The 20158-nt window shown below is 43.5% G+C and overlaps 1 protein-coding gene across 2 annotated transcripts in view; it reads left to right on the top strand.

Moving 5' to 3' along the window:
* Positions 1-2310: 2310 nt before the first annotated feature.
* Positions 2311-20158, top strand: part of LOC112263871 (inositol hexakisphosphate and diphosphoinositol-pentakisphosphate kinase 2-like) — a gene marked incomplete at its 3' end in the record, with an annotated part of 28327 nt that continues 10479 nt past the window's right edge. The window contains 8 exon segments of one of the 2 annotated variants that reach the window (XM_042316103.1): positions 2311-2454; positions 8434-9041; positions 10936-11131; positions 11598-11688; positions 12181-12266; positions 14583-14737; positions 19320-19421; positions 19552-19713. In XM_042316103.1, coding sequence (XP_042172037.1) covers positions 8886-9041; positions 10936-11131; positions 11598-11688; positions 12181-12266; positions 14583-14737; positions 19320-19421; positions 19552-19713 — 948 coding nt within the window. 2 annotated transcript variants of the gene reach the window in all.

Genomic DNA, 20158 nt, shown 5'->3' with positions numbered 1-20158 from the left:
GGGCTCCGGTGTTGAGGATCAGCATGGCAGATGTGTTGCTACCTACTCTCACCACCTGGGGGCAGCCTGTCAGTAAATCCAGGATCCAGTTGCAGAGGGAGGTGCTTAATCCCAGGATCCTTAGCTTAATGCTACACACACATCACAGCTGCTGCTACCAGACTCTTATTATGATTGCTAAGTAGCCTAGGCTGCTGCACAATTTAAACACTTGACACCAAAAATACCCCACCCCCTTCCCAAAAATTGTGCCTTCCTGTGTTATATTGATGCTAACATGTTTATTCTATTCTACTGAGCCATTTACTTTGTTTGTATACACTACGTGACCAAAAGTAGGCGGACACCTGCTCATCGAACATCTCATTCCAAAATCATGGGCTTTAATATGGAGTTGGTCCCCCCTTTGCTGCTATAACAGCCTCTACTCTAGATGTTGGAACTTTGCTACAGGGATTTGTTTCCATTTAGCCACAAGAGCATTAGTGAAGTCGGGCACTGATGTTGGGCGATTAGGCCTGGATTGCAGTCGGTGTTCCAATTCATCCCAAAGGTGTTCAATGGGGTTGAGGTCAGGGAGCTGTGCAGGCCAGTCAAGTTCTTCCACAGCGATCTCGACAAACCATTTATGTATGGACCTCGCTTTGTGCATGGGGGCATTATCATTCTGAAACAGGAAAGTGCCTTACATAGTCAGGAAGGTACAGGAAGCAAAAGATGAGGTAGATCGGTGGCCATTAATGTGGGGATTCAGGTTCTCTAGAGAAAACTCAGACAGTGTTCTTTACCAGGAAGAAGGTGGGGTATGCTTGAGGTTGTATGGGAGAAACTTGGAGAGGGTGGGGGCCTTCAGGTTTCTTGGGGTATACTTTGACACTAGACTGACCTGGGCAGAACACATTGAGAGAGTGGTGGGAAAGTGTAAGAAGGTGCTGAATGTCTCATCCTACAGGCATGTTGGGAACATGAGCAAAGACAGAACACAAGCTTTGGGTGGGTAATACCCAGGCAAAGGAGATGGGACTGTATGGAAGGGAGTTTAGTCCAACGATAGCTTTTCATGTAAAACCACCATGGCTACTCCCACCTCCAGTAGTTGATCTTGAAGTTTTGAGGAAACATAGAGTGTTGAGCCATTGGATTTTTTTAACAGACATCTGTTTTTTTTCCCTTAACTAGGTAAGTTAGTTAAGAACAAATTCTTATTGTCAATGACAGCCTAGGAACAGTGGGTTAACTGCCTTGTTCAGGGGCAGAACGACAGATTTTTACCTTGTCAGCTCAGGGATTTGATCTTGCAACCTTTCGGTTACTATTCCAACACTCTAACCACTAGGCTACCTGCTACCTCCTGTCCTTGGGTATTGTGTATCAAGATTTTGTGGCCATTTACACAGATGGTTCAAAAGATGGCCAGCATTTGTAGTGCAGGAATGTGGGGTGGAAGTCAGGAAACGTATTACAGATCCTATGGCTGTATATACGGCAACATTGATGGCCATACTGTTGGTCTTGCAGTGGGTGGAGGAAGTCAAGCCAGAAAGAGTAGTTATTTGCTCTGATTCCTGTGCAGTGTTAATGAGTCTCCAGTCCTTTAGATCACATACCAGACAATACCTGCTTTATGAGGTGCTACAAACCCATTGCAGGATTACACAGATGGGTATACAGATAAGATTTACTTGGGTCCCAGCCCATGTGGGGTGGAAGGGAACGAGGCAGTTGATGTACTGGCTAAACAAGCACTAAGAAATGGGGATGTTGTAGTTTCAATGAGCAAGGCAGAGGCAAAAAGACTGATATGGACAGTGATGGTGCAGAGATGGCAGGAGCAGTGGAATAGAGATACTAAGGGCAGGCATTTATTTCAAGTACAGAGGAAAGTCGGGGACGGGAGAACGGCAGGAAGGGACAGAAGAGAGGAGTCTATTTTTTACAAGATTAAGGGTGAGACACAGCCGGTTAAATAAGACTTAAATGTGACAGGAAAGCATCCAACAGGAAAGTGTGATTATTGACAGGGAACAGAGACCGTGGAGCATGTATTGCTACAGTGTGGGCAGTATCAGAGGGAAAGAGAGAGGCTGATATCTAGTATGAGGGAGAAGGGGATACAGGAAATTATTTTAAAGAGTGGATTGAGTAGAACGTCATTAGATATAGTCTCAAATATTTTCTTCTTTTTTTTAAGAGCAACGGGGCTGTCAGATAGGATTTGGTTTCTCTCTGTCTCACACTCCAGGACAGTAGGTGGCGGTAATGCACCACAACGTTGGATGCCAACCGCCGATAATCTCCACCAAAGAAGAAGTAGTAGTAGTAGGTGGCGATAATGCAACATTTATTGGATGCCAACCGCTGTTAAACCTCACCGAAGAAGAAGTGAGGTGTCGCTTAAAAGCTGTCAAGGGGGAAAGAGGCGAAAAGACGTCAACAAAACGATATAGCCACTTCGTAAGTAACTTGTTGCTTAATTATCATCGACAGTTATATATCTGGTATAATGACTACAGTACTAGCTCGCTGAGTCACGGGGGGCATTGATTACATACAAAAATGGCACGAATACAGGCTTGATTTACATAGCTAACTAGCGTTACCAGTCTTAGCTAGTACAGCCGGGTTTGCAAACGTAGCTAGCTAACGTTACTGTTATGAGTTCAGCTATCTAGCTATGATGCCAATATTATTTACTATTATTATTGCTCTGTTATTTAAGATAGCCTAGGTAGTTAACTATAGCTAGTATTATTCGAGGTGTTCGGATAAAATAGCTAACGTAGCTAGCTAATCTAACCTTGCTTGCTGATTTGTTCACACAAACGTTAGCTAGTGTTGATCATGGTTTTGAAGCCGAAAACAAATGAAGTCTTCTCTCCCTGCTCTGTGGATAAGAGGGCCGAGGTTCAACCCTCACGTTGACACAACGACATATCAGGGCTTTAAAAGAATAGGACAATCAACATCTCGCAAGATGTAACATTGATTTGATGAAAGACTGCTGCGTGCATCTGTGCATCTGCAACCGTTTACAACTCTCTCGTCAATGCAGGATGTGAGTGTTCACTTAGCCCTATAAATAGTATGCGAAATTCATTATATTAATAACAAATATTTACATTAGGATGTAATTGTTTATTTCTGTTATGCTTTAATATACATTCATTACACACACAAATACAATATGTAAATGTTTATTAGTATCATGAATTTGATCATGAATCTCAGTTCCATTACACAAGTTATTGGACGAAGGTGTCTTATGTATGGGGGAGTACATTTAAAAAAAAAAAAACATATTTATAATAAAACGTTAAAGTAAGACCTTTTTTGTGTGTGTGGGGGGGAGTAGTGTTCCCACACGGACATATCTCCATGTTACACTGCGTGAATATGGAAGACAGAGGGACCACCTGTGCTAATTAGCTATCTAGAATGCTCAGAACACCTGTGTGTAACAAAGGCAGCCAGAAACTTACTGAAAGATACTGTTGGCTGCAACTGATAAAGCTGGTTGAAACAGTGCACAGTAAGTGTTTTTTTGCATTTGTGAAATAATTGATCTGATATTAAAGTAGAGGGCTTTATGTTTCTAGGACTGTATTGCAAGTGACAATTGATTCAAGTTTAGATGGAGTGATGGGCTGTTTTGGCTGTCAGAGCCAGTCTACCTCTGAAAATAACATATACGGTCCTTGGACCTCTAGGGGTAACGATATGGGCTAGAATTTGGCATACTGTTTATAGGACTAGTGTTCTGTGCAGCCATCAAGTCAGCAACATCAGATTGTACCAACTCACTACCTAAATATAAAAACATTCTTTGGTTACCTGACATTGATATGGAACAAGATAAATCTTAATTAGCAAAGATTATTTTGTTTTAAAATTTCAACTCTATTGGACTCTACCTGGATGCACCGCACAGGTACATAAAACCTATTTGTAAGTTTGTCTGAGATGAGTCTTACTGTTAGCCAGTGTAGCCTAATGACTCAAGAGAAAGGAATAGCTCTTCAATCCTCAGGTTGTTTTTAGCCTAAATAATCGATAATATTTCAACCGGACAATAACGTCATCAATATAAAAGATAAACAAGAAAGGCACTCTCTCGGTCGGACGCATGAAAAAGCTCTGACACTTTAGGGCCCACCCATTCAGACTGCTCTTACTTCCTCATTTTTCAGAATACACGCCTGAAACAATTTCTAAATACTGTTGACATCTAGTTGAAGGCAGAGGAACTGCAATTTGAGTCCTAGTCAATGGATACTGTAATGGCATTGAATAGAAAACTACAAAACCAACAAAAATAACTACTTCCCGAATTGACTTTTCTCAGGTTTTTGTCTGTCAAATCAGTTCTGTTATACTCAGACACTATTTTAACAGTTTTGGAAACTTTAGAGTGTTTTCTATCCAAATCTACCAGCATATCATATCTTCTGGGCCAGAGAAGCAGTTCGTTTAATTTGGGCATGCTTTTCATCCAACATTCCGAATGCTGCCCCCTACCCTAGAGAAGTTAACCGGCTTACTTTGGTGTGCAGATTGATAGATTTGTGAAGATGAATCAACTCTCATTATGATTTCAGTTAGATTCTAGCCTATATGATTAGGCTATTTTTGAATGACCTCTGTTGGAGAATGTAGCCTAAACTAAAATATATATATATATGGTGGGTGGTTAGAATTGGATGTGAGATTTATTGTAGTCTATACGTGTCCTGCCGCTGTTTACCTAACTGCCATTACTCACATGGATAGCCTAAATTGTCTTTGAGCTTTTTCACGGCTAATAGTCACTGTAACGGCATCTAGCCTACCATTAGTGATGATGGCCAATGTACCATGGACTTTGCTACTTTCACACAGTCAGCAGAATTTAGCTTTGTATGGGAGTTGGGGGCAGATATCAAACAGCAGTGTTCTGTTTGTGCCTAGCTTTCATTTAGTCAGTGCTGGCAAGTACAGGATTTTGTGTTAACATTTCTGTCTCTCTATGATGTGATTTTAATGCAGCATCGTTCAAGTAGGTAGAGTAATTAGACCTGACTGGTTCTACACACTCACCTGCAGTTCCTCCTCTACCCTACCTAGTTCTTATATTGTAGGTAATCACGTTTTAGGCTTCTCCATTTTCTTCGCTAGGTTTTTTGTTGTTGACATGTCCAGGCATGTAAGATGCTTTTGTGCAGTAATTAGGCAACATATTTTGTAGCCTGACTATGCTATTCTATAATACTCAGCCAGGCACAGAATATTAGTAACATTCTGTGAATAACAGCTCTCCTGATGGGAATCAACTGGCTGGAGGCTTGTCTTCCAAAGTTCTGTATGATGTGGCAGGTTGTAATGAGTGGTAACAGCTAACCGAGAGCTTAGTAATCGGCCATGTAGGCCAGTGCTGCTCTGTCATGGGACACAGACCTGCGACCACAGTTCAGCGCTGATGTCAAATCATCCACACAACACATACAATAGATGTGTTCTTCCTGAGGTTTTCCAACCCCTGATTACAGGGTTTTGCTGATGTCAGGGCAGGCAGTGTAACATTTAGTGTTTGGGGGGGAATCGATGCTCCCTCATGCCACTGCTGTGTGCTCTTAACAGATGAGCTTGGTCACACTCTGGGGCGTCGGACGCAGTGTCCAGTTTTACAGAGCAATTATCAGTATGGAACTGGGCCTCTAGCCCCTCCTCCGTCTTAATATGGATGCTGTTGGGAATCCTATGGGCCAGTGGTTCCCAAACTTTTTATAGTCACTTACCCCTTCAAACATTCAACCTCCAGCTGCGTACCCCCTCTAGCACCAGGGTCAGCGCACTCTCAAATGTTTTTTGCCATCATTGTAAGCGTGCCACACACACACTATACAATACATTTATTAAACATAAGAATGAGTGAGTTTTTGTCACAACCCGGTTCGTGGGAAGTGACAGTGCTCTTATAGGACCAGGGCACAAATAATAATAATACATTCTGGTCTTTATTTAACCATCTTACATATAAAACCTTATTTGTTCATCGACGATTGTGAGTAACTTGTGCTTGAAAGGATGCTCATATCTCTGCAATGTTGGGTTGTATCGGAGAGTCTCAGCCTTAAATAATTTCCCACAGTCTGTGCCTGTATTCCGTTTTCATGTCAGTGCGGGCTGAGAATCCACTCTCACATAGGTACGTGGTTGCAAAGGGCATCGGTGTCTTAACAGCGTGATTTGCCAAGGCAGGATACTCTGAGCGCAGCCCAATCCTGAAATCTGGCAGTGGCTTCTGATTAAATAAAATTTTCACAGAACCGCTTGTTGTAATTTTGGATGAGGCTCTCTTGTTCAGATATCGGTAAGTGGATTGGAGGCAGGGCATGAAAGGGATAACGAATCCAGTTGTTTGTCTCATCCGTTTCAGGAAAGTAATTGCGCACGCAACTCACTCCGGTGCTTCGCTGTATCACATTTGACATTGTCCGTAAGCTTGAGTTAATTTGCAGGCAAAATCATACAATGATGGAAAGACCTGTGTGTTGTCCTTGTTAATGCAGACAGAGAAGATCCTAGATTCAGATCATTCAGGTGAGAAAAAACATCACCCAGACAGGCCAGTCGTGTGAGAAACTCGTCATCATGCAACCAGTCAGACAAGTGAGAATTATGGTCAGTAAAAACTTTAAGCTTGTTTCTCAATTAAAAAAAAAACATGTCAATACTTTGCCCCTTGATAACCAGCGCACTTCTGTATATTGTAAAAGCACTACATGGTCACTGCCCATATCATTGCGTTGTGCAGAAAATACATGAGTTCAGGGGCCTTGCTTTAACAAAGTTAACCCTTTTCACTGTAGTGTCCAAAACGTATTTCCCTTGGCAGCAAGAGCCTCTCAGTGGATGCTGCCATATACCCAAGTGGTGTCGGGAGCAACTGCTTGCACACGCGTTACCACTCCACTATGTCTCCCTGTCATGGCCTTTCCGCCATCAGCACAGATACCAACACATCTTGACCACCAAAGTCCATTTAATGTCACAAAGCTGTGCAGTACTTCAAAAATATCCTCTCCTGGTTTGCAGAAGAGGATGTCTTCCTTAATTGACCCCCCATAAACGTAACGTACACATACCAGGAGCTGTGCCAGGCCCGCCACGTCTGACTCATCCAGCTGTAACAGACATGTGGCGGGCCTGGCACAGCTCCTGGTACGTCTGACTCATCCAGCTGTAACAGACATATACCAGGAGCTGTGCCAGGCCCGCCACGTCTGACTCATCCAGCTGTAACAGACATGTACCAGGAGCTGTGCCAGGCCCGCCACGTCTGACTCATCCAGCTGTAACAGACATGTACCAGGAGCTGTGCCAGGCCCGCCACGTCTGACTCCTCCAGCTGTAACAGACATGTACCAGGAGCTGTGCCAGGCCCGCCACGTCTGACTCATCCAGCTGTAACAGACATATACCAGGAGCTGTGCCAGGCCCGCCACGTCTGACTCATCCAGCTGTAACAGACATATACCAGGAGCTGTGCCAGGCCCGCCACGGGTGACTCATCCAGCTGTAACAGACATATACCAGGAGCTGTGCCAGGCCCGCCACGTCTGACTCATCCAGCTGTAACGCATAGAATTTACTGGCTTGTATGCCAAGCAATAATTGTTTCAAAACATCTCCTGCCATGTCACGGATGCGTCGTGAAACAGTGTGTTGTTTGATGAAGGAATAGTTAAGTCCTCCACAATAGTATGGGGCTTGCCTGTCCTAGCCACGTGTTAGCTCACCATATAAGACGCTTCTAGCACCTTCTTATTAATGGTATCTGTTGCTTTTATACATGTCTTACTACTTGAAAGTCATCTTAATTCTCGCCCAAAGAACACCTGTGGCTTATTTTTCAAATTGGGATGTTTTGTTTCTAAATGTCTGCGCAGAGTGACGGTTTCATCGAGTTATGAGATGTAAAACACTGTCTGAGGAAAGGCACTACTCTCAATATAAGTGAATCCCAAATCAATGTAGTTCTCATCTTATTTGTGCATCTTCGATCGTCTAACGCCATTGTCTGTTCGGTGCTTTCCCTGGTAAGGGGGCAGTAGCTCTTCGGCTGCATCAGATTCACAACTGTCAGTGTCCATGCTAGCTGGTCCTTCACATGTAGAATTACTGATGCTAGCATTGGATGTGCTCGTGGAAGCAGAACAACTTGTCATCGACAGGTGCAGGTGTAGTGCTGCTGGTAGTAGCAGTACTACCAGTAGAGCTGGTATGTGTCTATGGATGCAGGCCTTACTAAATGGACTGCTTGAAAATGTGAATTATTATTAGTTTTTTTATTTCAACATTTTTTATAGATTTTTGTATTTCCATGTGAATCATTGCGTGTACCCCTGGGGTACCTGCTATTGAATATCCTCTATAATCTCTCTGTTTCATTTCTAGACTCTGTTGATCTTGGACAAGCATAGAGGAATGGGCTGTGGTCCCATTATAGTTGGATCTACCCCTACTAGTCCTGAGACCACACAAGAAGCCCAGCCCCAGGCCTGAAACATGAGATCTTTAACCGCTAAGTAAAGAATGAGGCCTCAGCAACCCCACCCCAGAAACACCATCACCACTACTACTAACATAGTCTGTCACACACCTATTACAACTTAACCCTCAACACATTCCCCCTGCCCCAGGACCAGCTCTTGTATCCCCTTCCCTTCCTCACCCTACCACCCCCATACCAATACACTCCACAGAGCAGTTTAGCCCACCTCGAGACTTGAGTCACCAGCCAATCGGCTCCTAGTAGGCTTTGTGCGCCTCCATCGGCGGCCCTCCCCGGCGGTGTGTTGGTGTGCGATGGCGCGGCGGGACGCTGAAGGCTGCCGCCGGGGATTGTGATGTCAGAGCCCGCCAGCCCGGGCGAGAGCCAGCGCGGCGCTCCCAGATTCTTCGTGGGCTGCGAGGACGATGAGAGCGAGGGCCTGGAGGACTACGACAGCTGCAGCATGAGGACCGACATGGAGCTGTACGAGGACGACGAGGACACAGACTCGGTGAGACCGCATGAGACGAGACTACACAAGATTACATCAGGCCTCATGATGTCACATATGAATCACCCGCATGAAAGTACATTAGACAACTGGCCCTGATATGGTAACCTCCATTACAGTTGAAGTCAGAAGTTTACATACACTTTGGTTGGAGTCATTAAAACTCGTTTTTCAACCACTCCACAAATTTCTTGTTTACAAACTATAGTTTTGGCAAGTTGGTCAGGACATCTACTTTGTGCATGACACAAGTAATTTTTCCAACAATTGTTTACAGACAGATTATTTCACTTACTGTATCACAATTCCAGTGGGTCAGAAGTTTACATAAACTAAGTTGACTGTGCCTTTAAACAGCTTGGAAATTCCAGAAAATGATGTCATGGCTTTATAAGCTTCTGATAGGCTAATTGACATCATTTGAGTCAATTGGAGGTGTACGAAGGTCTACCTTCAAACTCAGTGCCTCTTTGCTTGACATCATGGGAAAACCACAAGAAATCAGCCAAGACCTCAGGGGGAAAAAAGTCTGGTTCATGCTTGGGAGCAATTTCTTCCTGAAGGTACCATGTTCATCTGTACAAACAATACTACGCAAGTATAAACACCATGGGACCACGCAGCCGTTATACCGCTCAGGAAGGAGATGCGTTCTGTCTCTTAGAGATGAATGTACTTTGGTGCGAAAAGTGCAAATCAATCCCAGAACAACAGCAAACGACCTTGTGAAGATGCTGGAGGAAACCGGTACAAAAGTATTTCTATCCACAGTAAAACAAGTTCTATATCGACAACCACTCAGCAAGGAAGACGCCACTGCTCCAAAACAGTCATTAAAAATGCCAGACTACGGTTTGCAACTGCACATGGGGACAAAGATTGTAATTTTTGTAGAAATGTCCTCTGGTCTGATGAAACAAAAATAGAACTGTTTGGCCATAATTACCATTGTTATGTTTGGAGGAGAAGGGGGAGGCTTGTAAGTTAAAGAACACCATCCCAACCATGAAGCACAGGGGTGGCAGCATCATGTTGTGGGGGTGTTTTGCTGCAGGAGGGACTGGTGCTCTTCACAAAATAGATTGCATCATGAGGAAGGGAAATTATGTGGATATATTGAAGCAACATCTCAAGACATCAGGCAGGAAGTTAAAGCTTGGTCACAAATGGATCTTTCAAATGGACAATGACCCCAAGCATACTTCCAAAGTTGTAGCAAAATAGCTTAAGGACAACAAAGTAAATGTATTGGAGAGGCCATCACAAAGTCCTGACCTCAATCCTATAGTAAATTTGTGGTCAGAACTGAGAAAGCGTGTGCGAGCAAGGAGGCCTACAAACCTGACTCAGTTACACCAGCTCTGTCAGGAGGAATGGGCCAAAATACACCCAACTTATTGTGGGAAGCTTGTTTTGAGGCTACCTGAAACGTTTGACCCAAGTTAAACAATTTAAAGGCAATTCTACCAAATACTAATTGATCGTATGTCAACTTCTGACCCACTGGGAATTTGATGAAAGAAATAAAAGCTGAAATAAATCATTCTCTCTTATTATTCTGGCATATCACATTATTAAAATAAAGTGGTGATCCTAGCTGACCAGGGAATAATTTACTAGGATTAAATGTCAGGAATTGTGAAACTGAGTTTAAATATATTTGGCTAAGGCGTATGTAAACTTCTGACTTCAACTGTAGATACCATCACAATGGAGGCTACAGATATTAGGACTAATTCCACAGCACAAGATCATGTAAGACTGCATGAGACTACTCAACTGTAAAGCACTTTTGTGACAACTGTTGATCCATTTCATTGACTAGTTGGTTGACTGGTTGTAAATCTACTCAAGACTGTTGTCAAAGTACTCAATAAAGTGATCTCCCTCTCAGCCCCCGGAGAGACAGATCGTGGTGGGGATCTGTTCCATGATGAAGAAGTCCAAGTCAAAGCCCATGACCCAGATCCTGGAGCGTCTGTGCAGGTTTGAGTACATCACTGTAGTCATCTTCCCTGAGGACGTCATTCTCAACGAGCCCGTGGACAAATGGCCCCTGTGTGACTGCCTCGTCTCCTTCCACTCCAAAGGTGGAATACACACACACACACCAACTCTGTTCGCTGATGAAATAACTGTATTCAACTGAATTACCCCACCCATTATTCTATAGTCCAAGAAGTGATTACACATATTTAAACACAGTCACATGCACACTACATCATATACACACACACACACACACACACACACACACACAGACAGCCCGTTCTCGTACCACGCTGTGTCAGCCTTACTCGTCTTCAACCCATCTTGAGTAATTCTGTCTGACACCACAAACAGCCTGTTTTGACTAATGTGACTAAATTTGCTACCATTGATTTGAGCAAAGTGTTGGAGAAACCCAGTTGAACAATGTTTGCCCACTCATTTCAATTACTTTCACTTGTCTGTCTTCATTAATGTGTCCCATTCTTGCCCCTGGCGAGGTTTGCACATACTGTGTAGCCTGCGTATAGGATTTGCTAACAGTTGGTGTTGCATTTGAATTTGTAGGATTCCCGCTGGACAAGGCAGTGAGCTACGCCAATCTCCGAAACCCACTGCTCATCAATGACCTGAACACACAGTACCACATACAGGACAGGTACAACCAAAACTAGAGATGCATACGGTAGGGTTGTCATGACAACAGTATCACAATACTCTGATTTAGAAGTATCATGGCAAGCTAATAAAACAAGAAGCAGACTTAATTTCTTGAGGAAAACAGTCCTGATGTTGGGAAACAAACAGCCTTATTCTGTTACCCAGAGTCACGTGTTTATTATCCAAGTAATAAGACACAATATTTACCATATTTGCCATGTATCGGGACAACCCTAGCGTTCTGTATAGAGGGGTGTAGCTATCACAGAGCATCATGGTGAATACTGTGCTGTTCTGGAGGTCTTATGCGGAATAAGGACCGTATGTTATATTATGGTGATTACTGGTGGTGATGTGACCAGCATTGTTTGGACTGATGTCACGTGGTGTGGTGAGGTGTGCTGCCTTCGATATACAGCGTTCATGTTAAGTGCGATGGTTGACTATCTCTCACTTGAATGCTGAATGTTATATTTTGTCTGTTTTGTAGGAGGGAGGTGTATCGTATCCTGCAGCAGGAAGGCATCGATCTGCCACGCTACGCTGTGCTGAACCGCGACCCAGATAAACCAGACGGTCAGTGTGTGTTCCCCATAGGTCAAGCGTTGACTGTCTCATCAGGAATGGTCAATATTCTGTCCTTGTCACCTCTACTGGTGCTATAGCTTTCTCATCACTCTTAACTTTGTACTGTTTTCACAATACTGAGCCAAGCTGTACTGTACTGTGTTGGGCTGGCCTGGTTATCCATCCACCACAGTTGCTGGAACTCTGCTAGAAAGGACAATGTGAAAATAAAATAACTGAGCCAGTACAGTTCTTGTTCTCGGCCCTGTAGTGTAAATCAGTCATTAGAGTTCGAAGATAACTGGGCGTGTTCAGCAGGGCACTATGTTGTAGAACGTTTTGATAGAAATACATACACTTCCATTCAAAAGTTTGGGGTCACTTAGAAATGTCCTTGTTTTTTTTGAAAGGAAAGCAATTTTTTTTGTTCATTCTAAAATAACATAAAATTGATCAGAAATACAGTGTAGACATTGTTAATGTTGTAAATGACTATTGTAGCTGGAAATGTTTTTTAATCAAATAAAAAAAATAGAATGTCTACATAGGTGTACAGAGGCCCATTATCAGCAACCATCACTCCTGTGTTCCAATGGCACGTTGTGTTAGCTAATCCCTTTTGCAATTGTTAGCACAGCTGAACACTGTTGTGCAGAGAATTGGCCTTTAGACTAGTTGAGTATCTAGAGCATCTTTCTTCTGAAACTCGTCAGTCTCTTTTTGTTCTGAGAAATTAAGGCTATTCCATGCGAGAAACTGAAGATCTCGTACAACGCTGTGTACTACTCCCTTCACAGAACACTGCAAACGGGCTCTAACCAGAATAGAAAGAGGATTGGGAGGCCCCGGTGCACAACTTGAGCAAGAGGACAAGTACATTAGTGTCTAGTTTGAGAAACCGACGCCTCACAAGTCCTCAACTGGCAGCTTCATTAATTAGTACCTGCAAAACACCAGTCTCAATGGCAACAGTGAAGAGGCGACTCTGGGATGCTGGCCTTCTAGGCAGCGTTGCAAAGAAAAAGCCATGTCTCAGACTGGCCAATAAAAATAAAAGATTAAGACGGGCAAAAGAACACATCAGCTGATATCTCAAAGTGCTGTACAGAAACCCAGCCTAAAACCCCAAACAGCAAGCAATGCAGGTGTTGAAGCACGTTGTCTAGGAAAAACTCCCTAGAAAGGCCAAAACCTAGGAAGAAACCTAGAGAGGAACCAGGCTATGAGGGTTGGCCAGTCCTCTTCTGGCTGTGCCGGGTGGAGATTATAACAGAACACGACCAAGATGTTCATAAATTACCAGCATGGTCAAATAATAGGTCTGGGACAGGTAGCACGTCCGGTGAACAGGTCAGGATTCCATAGCCGCAGGCAGAACAGTTGAAACTGGAGCAGCAGCACGGCCAGGTGGACTGGGGACAGCAAGGAGTCATCATGCCAGGTAGTTCTGAGGCATGGTCCTAGGGCTCAGGTCCTCCTCCTCCGAGAGAGAATTAGAGAGCATACTTAAATTCATACAGGACACCGGATAAGACAGGAGAAGTACTCCAGATATAACAAACTAACCCTTGGCCCTGACACATAATCTACTGCAGCATAAATACTGGAGGCTGACACGGGAGGGGTCAGGAGACACTGTGGCTCCATCCGATGATACCCCGAACAGACACTGGACAGAGGAACTCTTGCCCCCCCCTTAATGCTTCTAAAATGTTACAACCCTTTCTCAGTAAAGGTAGAGCTGTCAGTTAGTGATATCATGATACTTCAATGTCAAAAAAAAGAACATGAAGCAGACTCCACTCAATGGTCCTTTTAAGAACCTGCTTTATGTCAAATACTGTGTGCTGTAGCTTGAAGAGTAAACATGTGACCAGCTGTTAGTTTCTAACATTAGGACTCTGATTTCCTCAGGGAATTCAGTCTGCTTTATGTTTTGTTTGCTTGCCATGATACTTTGAGAATTTTGATTAAACAACACTTCAGTGTATGAGGGCATGGTTGTACGGACTGTCAATGGTATACTAAGACATGTAATTGTCTGTTTTTGAAACGGGGACTATAATGTACAGGTTCAACTGGTTGAATCCTACTATTTACAGTTGAAAGGGCTGACCATCGTCTGAATATGACGATGAACTGACAATATGCACCTGGTTCGTATTCACTACAAACTGAATGGAAGAAGTGGACCGAAACTAGGAGGGGCTACCTGAACTTGTCCAAAAAAAAACACATTTTCTTTGTATAATGTTTTCTGTTGCAAAACATTTAGCTGCGGTGTGCACTAATAAATACAACTTTGTATTGGTGTGTCTTCCCCAGAGTGTAACCTGGTCGAGGGAGAAGACCATGTGGAGGTGAATGGGGAGGTGTTCCCTAAACCCTTTGTGGAGAAACCCGTCTGTGCTGAAGACCACAACGTCTACATCTACTACCCCACCTCAGCTGGAGGGGGAAGCCAGCGCCTATTCAGAAAGGTCACATTCTGATCCCTAAGCCGTTAAACCCTTAAAAAATGACCCCAATACGTTCCTCTGTCTAACCCACATGGGAAAGCCCCTGGGGTAGCTTTTTGACCAGGCTTCTTTCTCCCTCACACTTCCTCTCCTCCCTCAGCCCCAACCGAAGAATTCCTCATAGCCATAATAGCACTTATTCTAAAGCACATTAAGGGTACTTAAATAGGTGAAGCCACACCAGGCACTCACTCTGGCTGGGCTCATCAACCAGGCAGGAACACGATGACATTAGAGCTGTGTCGACACTTGACATGCAACCTCTGCTATCAGATTACGAAGATCGCATTGAAAAGGCAGGTGGTCGTGTGGTCAGATTGCGTTCAAGTCTGGTTGACCACTTCAGGAGTTGGTCAGGGATGTATTGTGTGTGGATTTCTCCTCAGTCTGGATGCAATCAGGCTACTGAAAGCGCATACAGTGGGCAACGTCATCAGCAGTCTGCCCATCGGTCTCCAGAAATGGTGTGTTTTTGGAGCGAGAGGCACCTTTTTCCATTAAACATGGGAGGAAATGCATTCTTAGCATGTGAGGAACGTGTTTGTTGGCTTCAAATGCTAGCCAGCTAGCTTATTTAGAAAACATATTTTTGGTTTGGCTAGAGTTATGTTAACCTCCTTGCAATCCCTTTAATGTTGCTTTCTGGCTAGTTAGAGGTGTTGAAGGAATTCTAAATTCCTCTTTATTTCCCAATCAAAATTAAACACTGTCAGTGCATTAAAAGGGTTTGTAAAGACCCTATATTTTATAAGAATGGACAGAGCCCCGGTCTTAAAAGTCAGGTAACAGCGTTTAATTCAAGAGAGTACTAAGTTCATACACATTTTGCCACAGGTTATAAACTGAAAATGACGGAACGTTTAGAAAACATTGACGTCTCTTCTTGACACTGGTAGAAAGGCTCTATAGATCTCAAGCCTTCCCTCCTTGCCTAGAGCCAAGGTCAGTCAGTGTAGATTTAGCATTCTAGACAGTCTGAAGATAGTCCGTCCCTGCCATCTGGAGATGGTCTGTTCCTTTGTACAAATGAATGAACTGTCATTGTACTAAACTCCTGACTACATTATATTCAATACTGAGAGCAACAGAGAAAATTCAAACATGTACAGTAATTGAAATGTATACATAATTAGTCATTATAGATAAAAATTCCCTTAACAAGAGGTTAGCTACAGTAGTTGGCTACTGCCATCCAGTTGTTATCAGATTTAGCCGGTTCCACCGTTTGCAGAATGCATACATGCATTTGAATATTACGTGGCAAAAGGGAATCCAGACACAATGTGGACACGGTAGACACATTGAAATGTAGGTCTAGAATTCCATGGTCAGAACTCTAATCAGAATACAAAAGCTGCATGAACTGTCAAGTGTAGACACGGCCTAGGTTTTATCTAGTCTGCGTCCCAAATGGCACCCTATTCCCAATATAGTGCAACACTTATGACCAGAGTCCAATGGGCCCCTGTAGTGCACTACATAGGGAAGCAGGGTGCCATTTGTGATGCAGACCTCCTATTCTGACAGTGGGAGGAGAACAACCATCACTTTACTACAACAGTATTTTCAAACGAAGAAAAGGAACCTGTTATTTTCTGATCTGACGGATGGTCCGGATTCAGATATCACCTGTTATGCTACTGCCAGTAGGGTATAACACACACCGTGCATTCGGGAAGTATTCAGACCCCTTGACTTTTACCACATTTTGTTATCTTGCAACCATATTCTAAAATGGATTAAATACTTTTTTCCCCCATCAATCTACACACTGCCCCATAATGACAGTGAAAACAGGTTTTTAGACATTTTTGCAAATGTATAAAAAAATATGCTTTATTTACAAGTATGCAGACCCTTTGCTATAAGACTCGAAATTGAGCTCTGGTGCATCCTGTTTCCGATGATCATCCATGAGATATCTCTAAAACTTGATTGGAATCCACCTGTCGTAAATTCCATTTATTGGACATGATTTGGAAAGGCACACGCCTGTCTATACAAGGTCCTACAGTTGACAGTACATGTCAGAGCAAAAGCTTAGCCATTAGGTTGAAGGAATTGTTCGTAGAGCTCCGAGGTAGGATTATTTCAAGGCACAGATCTGGGGAAGGGTACCAAAACATTTCTGGATGAAGTTTGGAACCACCAAGACTCTTCCTAGAGCTGGCTGCCCGGCCAAACTTAGCAATCGGGGGAGAAGGGTCTTGGTCAGGGAGGTGACCAAGAACCTGATGGTCACTCTGACAGAGCTCCAGAGTTCCTCTGTGTAGATGTGAGAACCTTCCAGGAGGACAACCATTTCTGCAGCACTCCACCGATAAGGCCTTTATGGTAGAGTGGCCAGATGGAAGCCACTCCTCCAGTAAAAGGCACATGACAGCCCGCATGGAGTTTGCCAAAAGGCACCTAAATGACTCTGACCATGAGAAACAAGATTGAACTCTTTGGCCTGAGTGGCAAGCGTCACGTCTGTAGGAAACCTGGCACCATCCCTACGGTAATGTATGGTGGTAGCAGCATCATGCTGTGGGGATGTTTTTCAGTGGCAAGGACTGGGAGTCTAGTCAGGATTGAGGGAAAGATGAACGGAGCAAAGTACAGAGACCCTTGATGAAAACCTTCTCCAGAGTGCTTAGGACCTCAGACTGGGGCAAAGGTTCACCTTCCAACAGGACAAAGACCCTAAGCACACAGCCTGGAGAGACCTGAAAATTGCTGTGTAGCAACGCTCCCCATCCAACCTGACAGAGCTTGAAAAGATCTGCAGAGAAACTGGAGAAACTCTCCAAATACTGGTGTGCCAAGCTTGTAGCATCATACCCAATAAGACTCTAGGCTGTAATCGCTGACAAAGGAACTTCAACAAAGTACTGAGTAAAGGGTCTGAATACTTATGCAATTGTGATATTTCATTTTTTTATTATTAAACTGTTTTCTTTGTCATTATGGGGTATTGTGTGTAGATTGAGGGGAATTAAAAAAATCTATTTTAGAATGAAGCCGTTACCTAAGAGAACGTGGAAAAAGTCAAGGGGTCTGAATAGTTTCCGAATGCACTGTAGATGATAGAACTAAAGGTCATGTAAAGATGGTTTTGTTTTTTTGTGTCTTTAGTCATAACATTCTTAAAGGGGTACTTCAAGATTTTGGCAATGAAGACCTTTTTCAGATGAACTCGTGGATGAAAAGAACATTCTCTGCATGCATTTTGAAGGAACTTGCTAACATTATCAAAATAGTTTTAGCCCAATGACTGGAAGTCTATGGTAACTGATAGCATTCTAGGTTATACCATAGTCTTTTAGTCATTGTGCTAATGCTAGTCTCTTGAATTTCCTTCATACTTGATGTAGAGACTTTTAAAAATGGTATCCATGAGTTCATCTGGCTCTGGGGAATTAGATAAAGGGTTTCATTACCAAAATCCGAAGTATCCCGTCCCTCAGTTGTTTTAAATACTGCCTGAACTCTGATACTTTCAGTCAACTATTATGTTTTCTATATCTAGCTATATTCTATTGGGCTGTTTCCCAGACACAGATTAAGCCTAGTCCTGGACTAAAAAGCAAGCACTTTTTAATCCAAGGATGTATTCACTAGGAATGAAACGGAACCAAGCCGACTGGAATGGAACAAAACTGGGATGGACCAACCTTTAGTTTCAAAACATCGTCCGACACTTTGCTACGGTGTGCAACTAATGAATTCACCCCAGGACTAGGTTTCGTCTGGGAAATTTCCCGATAGAATATAGCTATCGTGATTGGCTCTATATATTCTATTTGTATGTGTTTAACTGTACACACCAGTTGTTTATGACAACTGCCAGGCCTACCTCATGCTCTATTAACAGGCTCTGAGGTGAAACGTCATCTAGGTACAGATCTTGGATCAACTCCCCAATCATAACCTTAACCATTAGTGGGGAAAATGCAAAACTGACCCAAGATCAGCGTCTTCACCTTAAAATATTAATAGTAATACATAGTCCTCCGAATATACAACAGCACATTGAAATTATTTTTGACTCAGCCTGTTTTATTCAGTGTGATCTCACCTCACATTCTCAGAGGGTGTTCGGGACTTTCATAAAACGGACCAATGTTTTTTGTCAGGATTTATAACCATTCGATCCCAATAGCTGATTTTATCACACACATTATTAGCATCCCAGTCGACTGTAGTAAGCTGCTCTGTGTTCTTCCTCTGAAATGGAATAGATCATAAGCGATGTGCAACACTGTACTGATGAATGAACCCTATTCTCTTTCTTATGACTCTGGTTACAGTTGAGTAGTATGGTGGACGTTCATTCAGTCCTAATGTAATCCTATCGTGTGAAAAGCAGCGTTTCCCAACTGTTTAGTCCACTGGGTGCCTGTTGGTGGGTGGTTTTATTCTGCATTGTAGAATGGTCTGTTTAGTTGGTGGTTCACACCAACAGCTTTCAGTTGATCACAGAGCTAAAGGAGTTTGGGAACCACTGCTGTAGACAGTACGTAGTTCTCCCAGTTCTGACGCTGTTGCCTCTGTCCTGTAGATCGGGAGCCGGAGCAGTGTGTACTCACCAGAGAGCAACGTGAGGAAGACTGGCTCCTACATCTACGAAGAGTTCATGCCAACGGACGGGACTGACGTTAAGGTGTGTGTTATGCGATTGTCAATCTGTATTTCTGTTTATCTGTCTATTTATGCATGTTTGTTTATTTGTTTTATGCGAGTGCACTGTGTGTGTGTTTGTGTACTAATTCTCCATGTGTATGTGTCCTCAGGTGTATACGGTGGGGCCTGACTATGCCCACGCTGAGGCCAGGAAGTCTCCTGCCCTGGATGGGAAGGTGGAGAGAGACAGTGAGGGGAAGGAGATCCGCTACCCCGTCATGCTCACCGCCATGGAGAAACTAGTGGCCCGCAAGGTCTGCCTGGCATTCAAGGTCAGTTTTGGCTCAGTTGGTTGTGGGTTCGATTCCCACGTGGTGCTGAATAGATTGCCACATTATACTGAATAGCCGATAGGTGTGAACTATTTGCTGCTCTGGATAAAATCTACATCAAGTGCCTCTGGCTAGGGGCTATGGGTCGATGTGGAAATGGTCATTGATTTGCCCCTCTTCTATTTAATGAGCTGGTACACAGTTCAGACCTGGGTTCAAATGCTATTTTAGATACCCTATCTGTGCTTGCCTGTTGCAATGGAACCAATAGAAAAGTGCAAACCCCACCCACCTAGCACCCCAGGCAGGCTAAAGAAAGCACTTAAACTGTTTGAACCCAGGTCTGACGTACTGTAGCTCCAGGCAGCCTGTTGAGTGCACTCTCAACTTGATCGATCACTTTGATAAGGGAAGTGACAAGAGAAAACAGAACGGAGGCTGAGGT

Source organism: Oncorhynchus tshawytscha, unplaced genomic scaffold, assembly GCF_018296145.1.
Source record: "Oncorhynchus tshawytscha isolate Ot180627B unplaced genomic scaffold, Otsh_v2.0 Un_contig_6717_pilon_pilon, whole genome shotgun sequence".
NCBI classification, from domain to species: Eukaryota; Metazoa; Chordata; class Actinopteri; order Salmoniformes; family Salmonidae; genus Oncorhynchus; species Oncorhynchus tshawytscha.
This window is presented reverse-complemented; position numbering and strand designations above follow the sequence as displayed.